The sequence below is a fragment of the Stegodyphus dumicola genome, chromosome 2 (assembly GCF_044657685.1).
Source record: "Stegodyphus dumicola isolate Sdum_Otavi_A_Nest chromosome 2, ASM4465768v1".
Taxonomy (NCBI): domain Eukaryota; kingdom Metazoa; phylum Arthropoda; class Arachnida; order Araneae; family Eresidae; genus Stegodyphus; species Stegodyphus dumicola.
The window spans coordinates 173,884,899-173,902,530 of record NC_140769.1 but is presented as its reverse complement, the minus strand read 5'-3'; the positions used below and the strand labels follow the sequence as shown (position 1 = coordinate 173,902,530).

Sequence of the window (17,632 nt, the reverse complement as noted above, 5' to 3'; positions counted from 1 at the left end):
ATTTGCGATAGGCCATAGGTTAAAAGAACACTAAAAAAATACAGTAAGGTTTTTCTTAAATACCAAAACTATGAAACATAAGAAAAATAATGATAATAATGACCTAACTAGTGGGTACCTAACGGCAGCTAAGCAATTAAATTCCCTGCAAAACTGAAACAGATTTTAGGTGTCATAATGCTATTTATAAGCATTCTACTCTTTGAACTGCAACTGTTTTACAATAAAGAATTCCTTTCGAATAATAAAAGCGATCAGAAGGTTGTTTATCTTACCTTTGCAGACGGCTGCAGCGAAGCATACTGCCAGTAACAATGTTGAAAGGTGTCTTGAGCAATTCATCTGGAAAAAAAAAAAACAGGAGCAAAATTAATAAAACTCTGTAAAACACTGTTGTGCTCTTTATTTTACATCCTATCTTCCGCTAAGCAGAATCTTAAGAAAAGTAAATTATTTAACAATCTATGAAATAAATCCCATTTTACAGAACAGAGAAACCCTTGCTTGTGAGTTTTATTCAAAATCCATGCCAAACTAAATTTTCTTTTCTGGCTAATTATAATAATTATACTATCTTGGTTCCATTCAATTTGATAAAATCCCCTATTCTTGACTTCATAGATTTTTCTCAGTCGTTATAACTGCAAAACTTTATGAAAGCAATCAGGCTAATTCCTAATACTGCACTCATATTCTCCTACTTTAACCATTAAGAACAAAATTTGAGAAACGCATAAATAATCTTTTGTCAACAGATGATGTTGATTGTTTCACTGGATTCCAGATGTCAGATTTCAGAGTGTGCTTATCGTCCGAAGGCACCATGAAATTTATCGGAAGGAGGCAGGTAGAATTAAGCATAACTTTTGAATCGGTCAAGTAAAGTTGTTGTCCTTAGTTCAGACCACCCAGACCTTGATAATGTGACTGCCATACAGAAGATGCCAGTTCGAAACCCGGAGAAAGCATGGGTGTTTGTTAAGTGTATAGTGGTCTATGCCACAACAGGTCACTCAAAATACAAGGCCAGTTACGTCACAGTGAGAGAAGCTTTTAGCCGGGTATTTATTTTTCATCTGCTTGCAGGATTATTTGGATTTTAGTTACTCTTTTTTGCTTTTTGTTCTCAGTTTAGATCGTTAAGGGGGAATAGCAGGGCAACTACCAACTTGGGAAGATTAAAATAAGTGAGGATACTAATTGAGGACGAATATAAAGCTCTCTGAGTTCAGTGTAGTAAAGATGTGCTCAAATTAACTATCCATATTACTAACCTGACAGATTTCAGTGCAGCTATCGGGGAGGAGGTTATCACATTCAATGCAGAATCTGAGCTTTTACCCAAACCTAATATGACAAAGATTCAAAATACCCAAAATCTCAAAGGACAAATTCGAAGTAAGAAATTGTTACATTCCACTAGAGCAAATTTTAAATGATATACCGGATAGAAAAAAATCCAATATTCCAGTTTTTTTTAATGCTGATTCAATAATTAATATTATATTTATTAAATAATGTTCTTCAGGTCTTTCAAATTTGGCAAAGTATAACCAACAGCTGTTCGGATGGTTACTGATTACTTGCTAGTTCCATTCGCATTCGAAGCCAGGGCCCGAATGGATGGAACATGGTGCTCCTTTTAAAACTTCGAATTTGTCCTTCGAGATTTTGCGGTTTTCTCACGTATAACATAAATATGAATCAGTTATATTTAGAAAGTACTCCATGCTGGAAACAATTCACTTCGTCAGATAGGCTTATCAGTTTGCTTTAACATATTTAAATAATCCATAATATTTGTAAAATAAATAAATAATTAAACAAAAATAAAAATTTTAAAAAATCTGAATCTTTAGATTTGACATTACGCCCCAAAGGAGTGTTTTTAAAACTTTTTGTGTGTTACCTTTATTTTTTAAATAAAGTGTTCTTCGTACTTAAACCATAAAATTCAATTCAACAGCAATATCGTAAAATAATTTTAAAATGAGCATTGTCAGTTAGAATTTCAGACAGTCTGGCGCGTTGAAGATAAAATATTTTTAGTCCAAAGGAGCTTTGTCTCTGAAGGAATACTGTTTTCGTTTTGAGGTTTTGCGTCGATTCACCATAAACGGCGAATCACTTTTCAAACTGTTACCAACAAATGTTAAGTCTTGCAGTATATTTGAAGAAATTAAATAATGAAAAATCTGCATAAATGTATGTATATTTCTCGCATTGTGATGAAACAACTTAGAGCTATAGAATTTTGAATGACGTAATCCTCCTACGAAAATGGGCATATGGACTACCAAATTTGGAATTTGTTTTATTATCAATTTCCTATTTTTGTAAAACTTTAGCGAATTTTTGATTTAAAAACTAAACGCTTTCAAAGCGAGCAATGGCAACGTTGTACAGAAAAAACATTTTTATCTCCAGCGAACGAGTCTCTGTATCGGAAATTTTAATGATGTGCTCCTTTTAAAACAATTTTGCGATACTGCTGCTGAACTGAATTTTATGGTTTAATTGCGAAGAACGTGATATTTAATAAATAAATGTAACACACAAAATGTTATACAAACGCTCCTTTGAAAGTAATTTAAAAATCTGAAACATTTCAGATATTTTTAGATTTATTTTTTTTTTTTTTTTCCGTACAGTTTTGCCATTGCTCACTTTGCAATAATTGAGTTTCTTAATCAAAAATTCGTTCAAGGTTTACGAAATATGAAATGGATAGTGAAATAAATTCCAAATTAGGGCTTCCAGATAGCCAAATTCAGCGGAGGATTACATTATTCAAAATTTGATGGCTCTAGGTACCGTTGTTTTATCAGTGCAAGGAACAGACATACATTTATGCAGATTCTTCCTTATTTAATTTAGTGGCAACAGTTTGAAAAGTGAATCAAATCAAAATGTCAAAACAAAGTTAATAGCTCCTCTGGGTTAAAAACACTAACAAAAAAGGAAAAAGAAACTCATGAAACCACAGGAAATTTTTAATCTGTTTGAATATAGCGGTTCCTAAATTGCATTCTATTCAAATTTTATTTCGTCTTCATGTATGTGTTTATATGTCAGCGAACGTATCCTTTTTTAGTGTATCCATACGTTTTATTTAAAATAAATTTAAATTTAACCCGCGAGCACACGCACCGATCCGACGAACACGAGAATACGCGCCGGGTATGTCATACCCGAATAAAAAAATTATAATTAAAAATTTGTCAAAAAAAATTAATCGTGTTTTTAAAAGAAATTAAATGTAAAACCAAGTTAATACTTCAAATAATACAAATAATAGGAAACAATAAGGCGAGGAAAAATTATTTACTTACAATTTTTTGAAGATTGTTTACAAAATGAGGTCATACTCGTATGTTCCATACATATATTTTTGCTACAATTTTCACAAATGAAGTTGTGAAGTAGTCTTTCTATCCTTTATCTTGGGGTACTCTGTACACATCTTGTAAGTCATTTTAGGTTTTTTGGGGGACAGTTCATTGTTAACATGTTCATCGGTGGTCAGTGTTTGTCCAGAATCAGGAACCACAGATGCTCACCGTTGTTCATTTTGAACATTTTCTATTAGCTGCATCCTTAAGGCTTTGAGAAAAGTACTCATCCCGTTCACGAGTGAAATTTTCTCGTATTGAATAAATATAAATATTTTTATTGTCAACTACATGTTTTAACATATCTTCTTCGATAAGCAATGACAAGGAATCTAAAGGTGTTGAGAAGTTTTTAAAATACTTTGTATTTCCAGGGAGTTTAGTTATAATATTTTTGGCGCCAATTCTAACATTAGTCCGAAATTTATTTTTGTTCCATTTTTTCCAACATAAAAACTCATTGCTACATTCTAGAGTTTCATTTTCTGTTTCTGTATCTGAATCACTACTCTCTATGGGTGAATCATGATTACTATTATATTCTTCGTCATCAACATCTTCCTCTTCTTAACTAAATGAATCCTCATCAGAAGAAACTGTTTCAAGGAGATTTCTCAATCTGTTCATCTCTTCATCGTAAGGAATATACGGCGCCTTGCTTACAACTCAAGAGAAACCTATACTAAAAGCTTGAAAACGAGGAGTGAGAAGTGACTCACTGAGAAACGCGAGTACACGCACGGGTATGACATGCCCGAACAATGCTGTTCCTAAAAAACCGTTGCACTTGCCACCTCAGGAATTTCCCCCATTTAAGTATGTGATCTTGAACTCAGCTACACCAAGTTTCGTCCTTTTATGAAATAATGGGCGAGAAATATACAAAAAGAAAAATGCACATGGGTATGACATACCCGCCGCGTGTGCTCGCGGGTTAAAATGCTTTCATTTACGCGCGATTATTGTAACTTGAAAAGCATTAGACATAAAATAATCTCTGAGGTTGTGGGGAGGGAAATGGTACAGCATATGAAAGTTTTCAACCCAAAATCACAAAACGAAAATACATTCCACTAGAGCAAAAAATAGTCCTTCAGGGACAAAGCCCCATTGGACTAAAAAAATAATTTTATCTTCCTACTCGGTGTTGTGTAAAACAATTTAAATGGTTATTATTATTTTTTTTTACTTTTCTATTAAAAACAACTTAAATATTTTTTTTCTTGTATATATGAAAAATGCCAAAATCTTGCTGTCAAACTTAGAGGTATAAAACTCGTCTTTTCGTGAAAAAGTTTCCAACCTGGAATTCTTTTAAGAAAGTAGATTAGCAGGGTAGTTGAGAAAGGGCATTGAATTGTTTTGCCTCTGTTTTGCGACTAATTGACTGCTCTCTGTATGAGACAGCGGTTTGGACAAAGAACTTTTGTCTTACATTCACACACACACACACACACACACACACCATAAAAAAAAATAAATAAATAAAAAAAAATCGTAGTCCCCATTAAATGTTAATAGCCCTCTCAGTTCTTCGGCTGCATGCTATAAAATCACTCTGTTTTCGTATAACTTTGTCAGTATACTAAAACATTTAAAAACTAGTTTCATACAGAAAGTTTTCTTGACGAACACAACTGAAAACTTATTTCTGTTGTGTGCTTTTCCACAAAAGAACGTGAAATATTATTGCGCTCTTTTGTGATATATTTTTCCTAACTTTTTCTATCTCTAAATTTTTCGCCTTCTCTTTCTTTATCAAAGACTTAATCTCGACAAAAGAGCTGCTTGCAGAGAAGGTTTTTGTGGTTTTACCCTATGTGTAACATAAAATGAATTACATCCCTATCAACGTACTTTATTTGCGACATAACTACTTTTAGGCATACTGCCCTCGAATCTTTTCCTGTAAATAATCCTAATCTAATTTGGATCAAAATAAAAGTTCCTGTAAAAAATTAATCATAATGGTTAGCATCGGCTTTTGTTATATTTATGAATGCATGGCTGCGATTACTGTTGAGAGTGCTATTAATGTAAATTTATGTAAGGGATAACGTGATTAGTATTGAAATCAAATCTTATTGAATATAAATCTTATCTGATTTACCCACCCAGTGACGCAGCCTCAAAAGGCAGAACACTCGCCTTAGAAGCTAAAACCTCACCTTAAATACACCCCAACTAATATACATTCAGGTGAGAAAACGGAAGGAAGAAGTCACAGTAAAGATCCAAAACATAAAATAACTAGTTAATTAACATAAAAGAACCTCACACTGTACCAAAAGATATGTAAAATGCAAATTTGAAAATATCACATTTTTCAATTTCTAAATGTTATGTTGTTCGCTTTTAAGAGAAACGGATCATATAGTCTGAAAATTAATATCACATATTTTATATTAAAACATCTCGAAATTATTCTTTAAGAAAAAGCAGAAACAAAGATTTATTTATGCCAAATGTAAAGATAATTAGTTTCAATTTAATAATAAATATCTAAGTTTTTCATAAATACCATTCGAAATATAATCCTTGAAAATGAAGCCTATCTTTTTCGGAATAGATACTATTTGTGCTGATTCTTAAATAATTGTTTATGCTGTGTCCATAAATAATCTAAAATTTTGTTTTCATAAAACATGTGAAAAATTAAGCCATATTTAATACTCATTCTTTTTCAAACCGGTGATCCACGTATAGCATTAAGAGTTTTTTTTTAGTCCAAAGGGACTTGAGTCCCGAAGGACTATTGCTTTCGTTTTGGCATTTTGCGTCGGACTCCTATAAATGTCGGTTCACTTTTCAAACTGTTGCCATAAAATGTTAGAGTCCTGCATTATATTTGAAGAAATTAAATAATGAAAATCTGCGTAAATGTATGCATATTTCTCACATTGTCATAAAATAACGGTACATAGAGTCATCGAATTTTGAATAACGTAATCCTCCAACGAATATGAGCATGTGGAAGACCAAATTTGAAATTTGGAATTTGTTTTATGATCGATTTCCTATTTTTTAAAACTTTGACGAATTTTTGATTAACAAACTCAAGGATTTCAAAGCGAGCAATGGCAACGTTGTGCAGAAAAAACATTTATATCTCCAGCGCGTGAGTCTCTGTATCGGAAATTCTAAAGATATGCTCGTTTTAAAACTATTTTGCGATATTGCTGCTGCACTGGATCTTATGGTTTAAGTGCGAAGAACATGATATTTAATAAAGAAAGGTAACACACAAAATGTTAAAAAACGCCCCTTTGGACGTAATTTAAAATCTGAAACATTTCAGTTTTTTTTTTTTTTTTTTTTTTTTAATTTGGGTTTAAAGCATTCATTAACAAAGTTTTATGTCGCTCAATATTTATTTAAAAATGAATATATGTATGTTTATATGCATTTTTAATCATATATTGCTCATCCGAAAGCCAAATATTTGAAATAAATAATATTCGTTTTAAAAAAAGGATATAAATTTCATCATAAAAGACGAATAAAAATTAAAATGTTGAGATTTCCTTAATTTTCAATTATTGAAAATTTTATTTATTTATTATTATTATTTATTTTATTTTATTTTTGAAAAAGCTTTTAAAACTCACATTAAGTTAAGCTGATTCAGATTTTCAGATATCAGAAAAGATTTATTTTTGAACAATTATTCGAATATTACTCAACAATTCTTGAAATTACAGGTAATAATGAAGGTATAAAAAATTACACAACTGTTTAAAATAAGGAACATTGTTCTGCAAAGGAAAAAAAGCATCATGATTTTTGGCCATATGATATTATTTGCCATCTTTAATTCAAACCATAAAATTTATTTGGACAGAGAAAAGAGAATTTTAATTTTCTGTAAAACTTTCGTTGGACACTTTTAGAACCCATGTACAATATATCTCAACGCTATATCTGTCGCATATTTCTTCAAATTAATTAGTTGCTGATGTATAAGTCCTAATGTTATATCATCTGAAACCCATATTGATCATAGAATTTTTTTTTTTTTTTTTTTTTTTAATTTTGGGGTCGCAATCTTAGGAAAGTACGCAGGCCTCCAATGGCCTAGAAACGGCCTTGCCCAAGAATAACAGTACATTTAAAAGTAGAATTTTTATTAAATTTTTTAATGCGTGTTTCACAAAATTCAGCCTTATTGTGGCAGTAACTGCATTCAGATCTATCATGACAACATTATTTGTCCTCTTTGCCCATTGGCAGATGATCTGAGGGTAGTCAATCTTCTTTGATGAGTTCTGAGAATTTCTGGGTTAGCATGCGCTTTGTTAGAAAACAGTAAGGTGACCTTGTGTACCACAATATTAGGACTTAAAAGAGATCCCCTGCATGGTAAGAAACCAAGGTCATAATAAACTGGGTGTACGTAATGTAAGACTCATATGCATAGTAAACACTAACAATATCATGAGACTCTGTGTTAAGTATTAAAATATGCAAATTTTTTGGTTTCAGGAACAGAATAAGGGGAAAAAAAAAAGCTAAAAATATGACTATATCTGAAATGGTTCAACTTTACCGGTTGCTAAAAAGTACTTTTTTAAAACTTAATATAATTTGTTAGTGCAGACAATTAATAGAATAGCCCCAGCTGAAATAGCGAAACATTTTATAAGATACAAGATGAACATACATTTAAACTAACAAGGGAACATTATAAATCTACTGTATGTTTGAAAACTTGAAATGGGCATAACATAATTCTATAAAAATAATTTAATGTTATTAATTAAATAAATTAAATGCCTTTTAAACGAAATTAAAAAGTAACAAAGTAATATTCTTAATAACTGCATCTATTGCTTTTAATAGCTCAGTTTGTTAATCAATAAAAAGGCAGAATAAATTTGACAGGTTGAGAATCTTACAATTTACCGAATGGCAGCAGAGTAAAAAGTAAAACATCGCATTTACAGTGGAAGACGCAAAATTGTTTTGAGATTTTACAGTAACGATTTTGGGCAAAAATTTCCTAAGTAAATAAAAATGCTGTTTTTCAAGAGAAGTAATCACACTCATAAATTAAAATTACTAGTTCTAGCCCAGTTTTACAATCTTGAATATGTAATGAAATGTCATAAAATAAAACGAGACCAAAGATTGACTAAAACAAGACATTAAATAAGACGATATTCTACAGCGCTTCTAAATATTTAATCCTTATTTGTTTGAAATTATATTCATATCTCTGGGAGCCGCTATCATGCTAATTAAACGTTTGTAGTTTTTTTATTTTTTATTAAAGTGCTTTATTTTTTTATTTTTATTTAATGGGGTGCCTCTAACGATTTCTTTCTGAACATTAGGCTTTTAGAAACACTGATCTGATATGTAAATATTTGGAGAGTTTTATAAGTTGCAGTTTTAAGCGTCAACAAACTTAGTTCTGACGAAAAGTGATTGATTTTGCCGGAAGGAAGCAACATTAAAATAGAGTGTAAGATTTTTTTTCCAACAATCAAAATTACTTTCTCATATTTTGTGATTTTGATAGTTAATATTCAAATTCGAAATAAAAATGCAGCATTCCTTCAAGTCTGTTCGGTTACGAAATTATTATTTTTATGAAATGACGGAATAGGCAACAATATTTCATTCAACAACAGTTCTTACTTCACAGCAGCGCAGTGAAAATTAATTTTTACTTTATCAATAATCTTGAATCTTGGCAATCTTGTATGCATAACTGCCACATGAATATGGTTATAAATTTAGTTTTAAGCATTTGCAAGCTTATTTCTATCAGTGATGATATTTGGTGAAATTATAAAATGCAGCATTAAACAAGACATAAGTACTATATAAGAAGTTCTTTTCAGCAGGAAAAGTAATTTCAGGATATTATGCTATTCTAATTAAAACCGTTTCAGGAACTATTATTATTCATATTCGAAATAAAACGCATTTTTTAGTTAGTACACTTTAAAAAAATTATTATTATTAAATAACGAAATACAGCAAAAATTATTCTTTGAACTATAACAATTCTTTCTTCAACAGTAGAATAGTTAAAATTAATTAATACTTCTACTTAACAGTGCAGTCTTCAAAACATAATTACTTCATAAGAATGCAACAAAGCGCTGTATATACACATATACAAATATTCAGTTGTATATGCAGGACAGGGCCGCTGGAAGAACTGTCGCAACAGCAAAGAACTTTTTCCTATGTTCATGCGCCGAGCAGTAAATTTAAAAATAGCACAGTTTTTAAAATTTAGGGAAGCATCATGCAGCAGAGTTAGCACTAAATAGCAAAATTCTTCTGAATAACAAAAATAAAAATATTCATCAGCAGATGGATACATATTGAAAACAAAATTTCCTACAACCCGATTTTGGAAACATATTCTGCTATAGTGTAACTATCATCACAAAATTAACAGAACCTTCATTATTTAAAAAGGTAACGAACATGACATTCAGATAAAATGTTTGGAATAATATTTATATGAAATGCATAATAAATATATTAAAATGTTTAAAACCTTGATACACTTACCTGTATTCAAAGAGTAACGTAAAAACTTTCTTTAAATTTTAAAATTGGTATATCAGGACGTTTCTGAAAATGCTGCGAAGCTACACAAGAAAGCGAGGATACTGAGCAAAGAGGTAACTTGAAGTGATTTTTTTTTACAAGGGCAAGATTTTCAGGGAGAAAGGAGTCAACCAACTATGTCAACTAAACTTTCTTTGACGTCAATGTGTAGTTGCAAGTGTTGTTGGGACAATGAGTCTCACGGCGTAGACCATGGACAACAATAGAAATTGTTGCTTGCAGTTTCAACATATCAGCAGGATCAAGAAGAAAAGTTGTGAGCAATGGGCGCGGCCTAAGGCTTCAAGAGAGCAGAAAAGCAAAGAACTAATCTAATACAATATCGTTTAAAAACTAATCTAATAAACTAAACTAATCTAATACAATATCGTCTAAAAGTTAAACGATGGTATTTATATATTCGCCTCTCTAACACCCATATTCCGCAAGGATTAGAAAACACAAGGTACATTCTTACCGCATTTTAAGTCTTGAATTCCAGCCGTGAAATCTACCGAAAATCAATAAGAAAACTCCATCTATTGGAGACTTATTTACAACATACTTTACTTTAAAAAAAAAGTTTGAAAACTTTCAAATTTTACATTACGCCCAAAGGGGCGTTTTTTAACGTTTTGAATGCTATATTTTATTTATTAAATATCATGATCTTCGCATTTAAACCATAAAATTCAGCTCAATAGCAATATCGCAAAGCAGTTTTAAAATGAGCATATCTTTAGAATTTCCGAAAATGCAGTACACAATCTCGCGCGCTAGAGAATTTTTTTTTTTTTTTTCCCCCGTACAGTGTTGCCATTGCCCGTTTCGAAATTGTTGAGTTTCTTAATAAAAAATTCTTTAATGTCTGAGAAAGTATGAAATATATATTAAAAAAAAATTCCAAATTAGGGCTTCCAGATGCCCATATTCGCAGGAGGATTACGTTTTTCAAAATTTGATGGATCTAGGTACCGTTGTTATATCACATTGCGAGAAACATATATACATTTATGTAGATTCTGCATTACTTAATTTCATTATTTATAATACAGGGCTGTAACAGTTTGAAAAGTGAATCAACGCAGAAAGTAAATCGACGCAGAATGCCAAAACGAAATTGATAGCCCTTCTGGGCTAACGCCCTTTGAGCTAAAAAAACTAGTCCGTCAGAGAATTGAAAGAAATCAGAGAATTAAAGGACTTAAAAACTGCGATCAAAATCTTAATTAGAAGTATTACAAGAGCTATTCAAAAATCTCTTGTAACATCCTAAAAAATAGCATAACAGACCTCACTTTCTTTTAAAGGAACTTTTTTGAGAAAAAGATAGGAAGAGATTGGCATTTGGCTTAAAATCAGCAGATGAAAAAAGAAATCAATCAGTTGAATAAAATACTTAATTAGATTATCAACCAGTTTAAGACAGATCATTTTTAACGCAAAAGTCTCAGCTTGGAGGCAAACAATGCCTCGTTTTGAGTTTATATAAAATAATACTAAAAGACCGTATAAATTCAACAATCCCAGTCATACCCAAGATAATATAGCACTTATCAAATAAGAACAAAATCAAGGTATTTACTGATCACCTATACAGGAATTTACCCCCTAGGGCATGATCTCAAACTCAAATTTCATGCGACCCGCATTCATGACCTGAAAACAGCAGGCTATATATTGTTTAACAAAATTCCTACCTAAACTGTAGCTTAATTTAAAATTTCTCTTTCTAAATATTTAGCAAACCTACATAAACGATAAAAACAACGCAAAGGTAAAAATTCTACATTTCGGTGATTTAAGTATACTAGTATCTAAATATTAAATTTTTGTATTAACATTTATTTCAAATAATTCTAATATGTTGAATTCACCACAAATAACATGAAGATTTAAAACTATAATTTGCGAACACCTTAGCATATTTAAGTTATTTGACTATGATATTCTCAAAGACGGCTGGAGACTTCGTTCTTTCGCCGCCCGTTCAAGAAATGACAACAATTTCACGACTTGGTCTTTGCATTATTGGAAACTGTAGATTTTTGTGTATTTCGTACATATTTTAATTTTTTTCACCTGAGGGCTATTTTTAATATTTTGTATTCTGCCCATTTAATTTTTGTCGGTTGTATTTTATTTATACATCTTATCAGTTTTCTTTCTTGCAATTATTTCGTAATGCATTTGGTGTAGATTCATTGTTGTACTACCCAGACTTGGGCAGCTGTTGTCATGCCTAAGAAGAGTTAGTGTCAGGTGTTTTCGTCTTCCAGTGTATTTGAAGCCTTATCTACTGTTGACGTATTTCTTTTCTCCAAATTAATAGTATTCTTTTTCTCCGCCTTTCTTCCTTTCTCCAACGGTTCTAGTGGTAGCAACGGCCAAGATTCTGTGACTCATGTTTGCCCCTAAGTATCTCAAAGGTCATTGAGTCGAATAAGTTGCACTCTGGCCGATTTTTGCGGTTTAAAATTTATGGATTCACTTAAATTCCGATAAATGAGTGATATTCAATGAAAAATTTGACACAATTTCCCCCTAGTAATTATTTCGGAAGTATCAATTTTAATTAACATTTTTTTTCCGCCATATGTAATTTTTCTTCTAACATTGTATTTTTGGTCGTTTGTTATACAATGAAAATTGCATATTTTTGTATGAAATCGGTATTAGACTAATCAAAGAAATTTATAACATAATTTCTTCAATTGGATAAAACGATATGATTTTTCTTGCATTATTATATACTTCCGCTGTAGAATCAAATTTGGCTTTACTTTCTCTTAAAGTTAAGTAGTACTTAGTTTCTCTTAAAACTGTTCTAATTTATCATCAGAAAACTGGTGTTTTGAGAGACCTCTCTTAACTAAAACGTATAGACCTTCCTTCCTGGATTAGACAAATTTAAATGAAAGTAAATTTATAATTTCTATATTATTTTATATAGTGTCTATGTATGAGAAATGCTACTACATGGCTGTAAATAACAAGGAATTAAAAATAATTATTCTGAACGGTGAAAATGTTTTAATTTTTTTCAAAAAAAGAATAAAAGGCTTTCTTTTTTTGTAGCATGTGCTACTTGATTCTATTCCTCAAATATTACTTTCTCTACATTAGAAAATTCTCTATATTGGAAAATTCACTGATGAAGCAGCTAGATTTCTTAGCTCTTCGATACGGGTCATAAATCCTACGAAATGGCAGGGCCAAGGACACAGACAATCATTGAAATCTCGAAGTGCTTTCAGGAGATTTCAGCATCCATAATCTTTGTTTTCGTAAATAAATAAATAAATAAATAAAATAAAGTCAAATAACAAAAAATATGTAGATAAATAAGTAAATTAAATTAAAATTTTTTTAAAGCTTTTTTTTTTATTAGGTCCAAACAAAAAATATATGCTTTTCAATTATTATTATCATGATTATTTTATACGCTTTTATTCAGCTTATTTATTTAGCTTATTTAGTGCTTGTCGCTATGGTTAAAAATGGTCATCCATTTTTAAACTGCTTCCCGGTCTGATATAGAACTAGATTTTCTAGTAGATTTATTTCACGATTTATGGATTAGATTAGGATTAGATTTTTTTCAAATTTAAATTTGAAATGATTTTTTTGCGAATATTAACAAATAAACTGAGAATCTCAAAATATTATTGTTTGCATCATAAGACACAATGGAGAAAAAATTTTAACGAAATTTTTAACGTAATTTTTTTTTTTATATATTTTGGGAGACTTTATAAGGTATCTCTCCCGCTTTCCTAGCGTGCCTTCGTGGTGTAGTGGTTCTGCACGCTAGACCGGTATTTCCAGAGGTCCGTTCCCGGCGAAGGCGGTTGCTAGTTTTTCATCTTTCTTGCTACCAAAAAATACTTAATGTCTCTACACCTTTTTGAAAATCTCTCATATTTTTAGACTTTTTGACACCTATTAATTTTAAAAACCCATATCTAAAAATATATCGGTTACAAACTTCCGAAATTTTCACAGCTTATAAAACAAACATTTCGCATTAAAAAAAAAATGATAATGGAAATTAATTCGATGATTTTTTACTTTTTTAAAATATGTGCAATGTAGCAGAATGGAAAATATTGGTTCTTCTTGGGCATCAATTCTAAATCGATTTCAAAGTAGTAATCTCATTATACCACACTATATATATATATAAATTTTGAAAGGTTTTTTTTTTTTTTTTAATTAGGTCCAAACGAGCGTTTTTTCATTTACAGGTACTTATACGTTTCGAGAGCATTTGGGATAAAAATATTTAAAAACAACTTAACTTTAAAATTTCAGATAGATAGTATTGCGTTCTGGAGATAGAAATGTTTTATTCCCTACAGTGTTGCACTCCTCGCTTCGAAATTTTTGAATTTTTGAATCAAAAATTCGTTAACGTTTTACAAAATATGAAGTGGACAATAAAACGAATTAGAAATTGCAGATTCGGGCTTCCAAGTGCCTATGTTCGGGTGGAGGACTATGTTATTAAGAATGTCTTAACTCTAGATACCGTTTTTATCAGTGCGGGAAACATCCCTACATTCATGCCGATTATTTATTATTTAGTTTCTTGTAACGAATCCTTTAATATAAACTCTGCTGTTAATATAAGCTATGTTGAACTATCTCTGACAACGATGGTACCTTCTGATGAGTAGCCAGAAAAAGAGCTTTCAGTAAAGCCCAAGTGCTGAACATGTCAGACTCTTAAAAATTAAATGCTGTGTACGTGTGTAACTTGTTAATTATTATTACGCTAAAAAGGACTCTTTTATTCAACACAAAACCCTCCACAACTGACGCCCCACGTTAATGTTTAATATTAAGAATTTTCGCTTGACCTTTGCTCAGTTTCTCTTTCAGTACCAGAAATTGCATCCTCACCCATTGGATAAACAAGCTCCCTACCAATGGATAAAACTTTGAGTAAAATATCTCGCTCGTCAGGTATGAATAATTTTTTTTTTTCTCCGTTTGCTTATAAGCAATATATAGTTGTTGATGATATAATTTGTTTTGCATTTAAACACTAATATTCTGAAATACGAGTTCAAAGCTGTGATTGAAAATTATAACTTTGTTTCTGAAATTACCGCTTACCTTAAGCGATTCTTAAAACTATTACAAAGGACATACGAGAACGTGTCGTAATGAAGCAAGTAAAAACAATATGATAAAGGAAAACGATAAGTGTTTTATTCTCCAGGTGATAAAGTGTGGATCAATTTACATCCTGTTAGTAATGCAAAGAACAAAGACTTTCAAAGTTCATACCAAAGCGTAATGGTTCATACTTAATAATGACAAAGAAATCACTTGAATCCTATTTCAAACCTTCATAAATTATCAGAACCATTAGGAACGTACCATACGTCCGCATTAACACCTTTCATACACACGTGCATTTCTCTCATTGTTCCGTTCAGGAAGATGAGGTTCCTCTCGAGACTATGAAATTGTTCGACTGCCAAAAGTTACTGCACATTCTCGAACTAATTAAGAACTTGAGGTTCCGGAGAGTGCTTCAAAGAGAGGTCTTCTTCCCCACAAAACCAAAAAAACCGGAGACTAGAGACAATATTTCAAGAGCTCCCAAATCTTCCTGTTCTGTCTCCTTGTCGGGAAGTCAGCGGAGCCAGATGGGGAGTTTGTGGCCAATCCTTTTATAGTTTCAAGTTCCGATGAATATGCCGCGTATATCATGCGTTCTGCATGCTTTGTCCCGGTTGTCTTGAAATCATGATTCAAAGATCGCATCAGGTTCGAATGTTGAACATAGGTCCGGGAGACAGGCTAGTTGGTGAAAGGGTGTGTGTCCAATAATCACGTGTAATAGCGAACGTCATCGGATCTTGATAGATACACCACAGTAGCAAAACTGAAAAAGGTGTTTTTCATATCGAGAAATAGGAAATAAAATATGAAAATTAAGTACTACATTAAGTACTTCGTAAAGTACTACAGTGACGTCTGCATTGAAAAGTTCTTGGTCTCATCTCATTGTATCATTCAAAATGTATCAAAGTACTTGGTAATCAAAAGTGCATAATCAAGTTACACTCTCTCCCGTCGCAATAGTGAATCCAGATGTAATACGTATTATTATTATTTTTTATTATTATTCCGCCTGATTCATCTCTCAATGGGCACTACAGGTCAGTCATGTTATTCTGATCGTTGCACCAGCAACCTTTTTTGGTTGTTTATCTTTTCAACCTTATTATTGATTAAACAGATTTAACATTAGTTATTACTTTCGTTAGGTGCTCCAACTTACAACATTTTGGGTATGTTAGTATAAAATTAGCAAAAAGGGTTAGTTAGTTTAGAGATATTTACACATATACATGAATAGAGGCTTGCTGCATTTACATTTCGTCAGGTGCCTAGACCTGGTTATCTGCTACTATTATGTTTCTCTTAGAATAGATATACTCTATGATAGTTCTGACGCCCCGCTGTCCGTAGTGTTCCTGAAGAAGGTCTTTGAGGCTATGTGATCCCTGGAGCTGAGGGAGGAAGGCTCTGATGGGAGAAGTGAGTGGACAGTCGTAGATGTAATGCGAGACGTTTGCTGAAAAAGCTGAAGCACCGCAGCCGCATTTGACGTTTCGATGGCAGAACCTGCTGAGGTACACGGGAAATTTTCCGTGATTTGTGAAAGCTTGTTGTAGATAGAAATCCGTTTTGATCAAACAAAATAGAACAAAATAGTAAAGTAAATGAAACTTTTAGTGATATTTACATATGCACATAGGCAGCATAAAAGTTACTGCTGGATTATTAATTATGAGAAGCTACTAAGAGCACAGAAAAGTCACTAGCATGATCACGGGGAGGTGATTTGATCGTCCTATCAGGTAGCACTCGTAAGTTCATGATTGAAGTAAAACAGTAATTGGTAAAAATTAAGTTGAAAAATTTAAATTTCCATGCTATTGGATCCTAAAGGGAGCAAAAGGTCGAGGATGCTTATCCTCGTTGAGGTTATTGTAATGGAAAATTCTAAAGTGCTGCAGATGAGAACAGTCTCTTGCACTTTTAAAGAATTTCACGTTAGTCTTATGCAGGTAATCCTCAACTGATTCCAATTTCAGATCCCTGTGAAGGAGATTATTTCGAACAAAATAATGTGCTTTCTTTATTATCCGTAGGTATTTATTTTGCACGATCTGTAGTTTTTGAATGTCTTTATCGGTTGCTGCAGCCCAGGGGGGTGATGCATAGGTCATTATCGGGCGTATAATGGAAGTGTAAGCAAGTTTCGTTTTTGCTAAATCCAACTTATAGTATTTTCCGATCATGGGGTACAAGCACTTCATGACTTTGAGGGTTTTGTTGCGTACATGATTTATATGCGTAGTCTATGTAAACTTATGGTTTAGTATAACACCCAGATATTTGTCTTCTCGTAACCTGCAGATTTCTTCATTGAATAGAGTCAGTTGACTTTTATAAGGGAGCATTCCTTTTTCTGCGGCGGGTGAGCAGTAGTTGAGTAAAGCATTATTGTGAATTTCCATATTTGGGAAGTCATGAGCATAAAAGAGGTAGATTAAGGGCCGGACGACCGAGCCCTGCGGGACTCCAGCATCGATGTTTTTAGTAGCAGAAAGAGTCTCTTCCACAGCAAAAAGGAAGGTGCAATT

At 32.0% G+C, this 17,632-nt stretch overlaps 1 protein-coding gene across 1 annotated transcript in view; it reads right to left on the bottom strand.

The window, feature by feature from the left end:
* Window positions 1–14,681, bottom strand: part of LOC146998655 (uncharacterized) — a 54,461-nt gene extending 39,780 nt beyond the window's left edge. Inside the window, exons 1-2 of the mRNA XM_085810246.1 lie at window positions 14,628–14,681; window positions 276–342 (exon numbers count right to left, since the gene is read on the bottom strand). Of these exons, the coding sequence (XP_085666372.1) occupies window positions 276–342; window positions 14,628–14,681 (121 nt within the window). The remainder of the gene's footprint in view (window positions 1–275; window positions 343–14,627) is intronic.
* Between the last annotated feature and the right edge of the window lie 2,951 nt (window positions 14,682–17,632).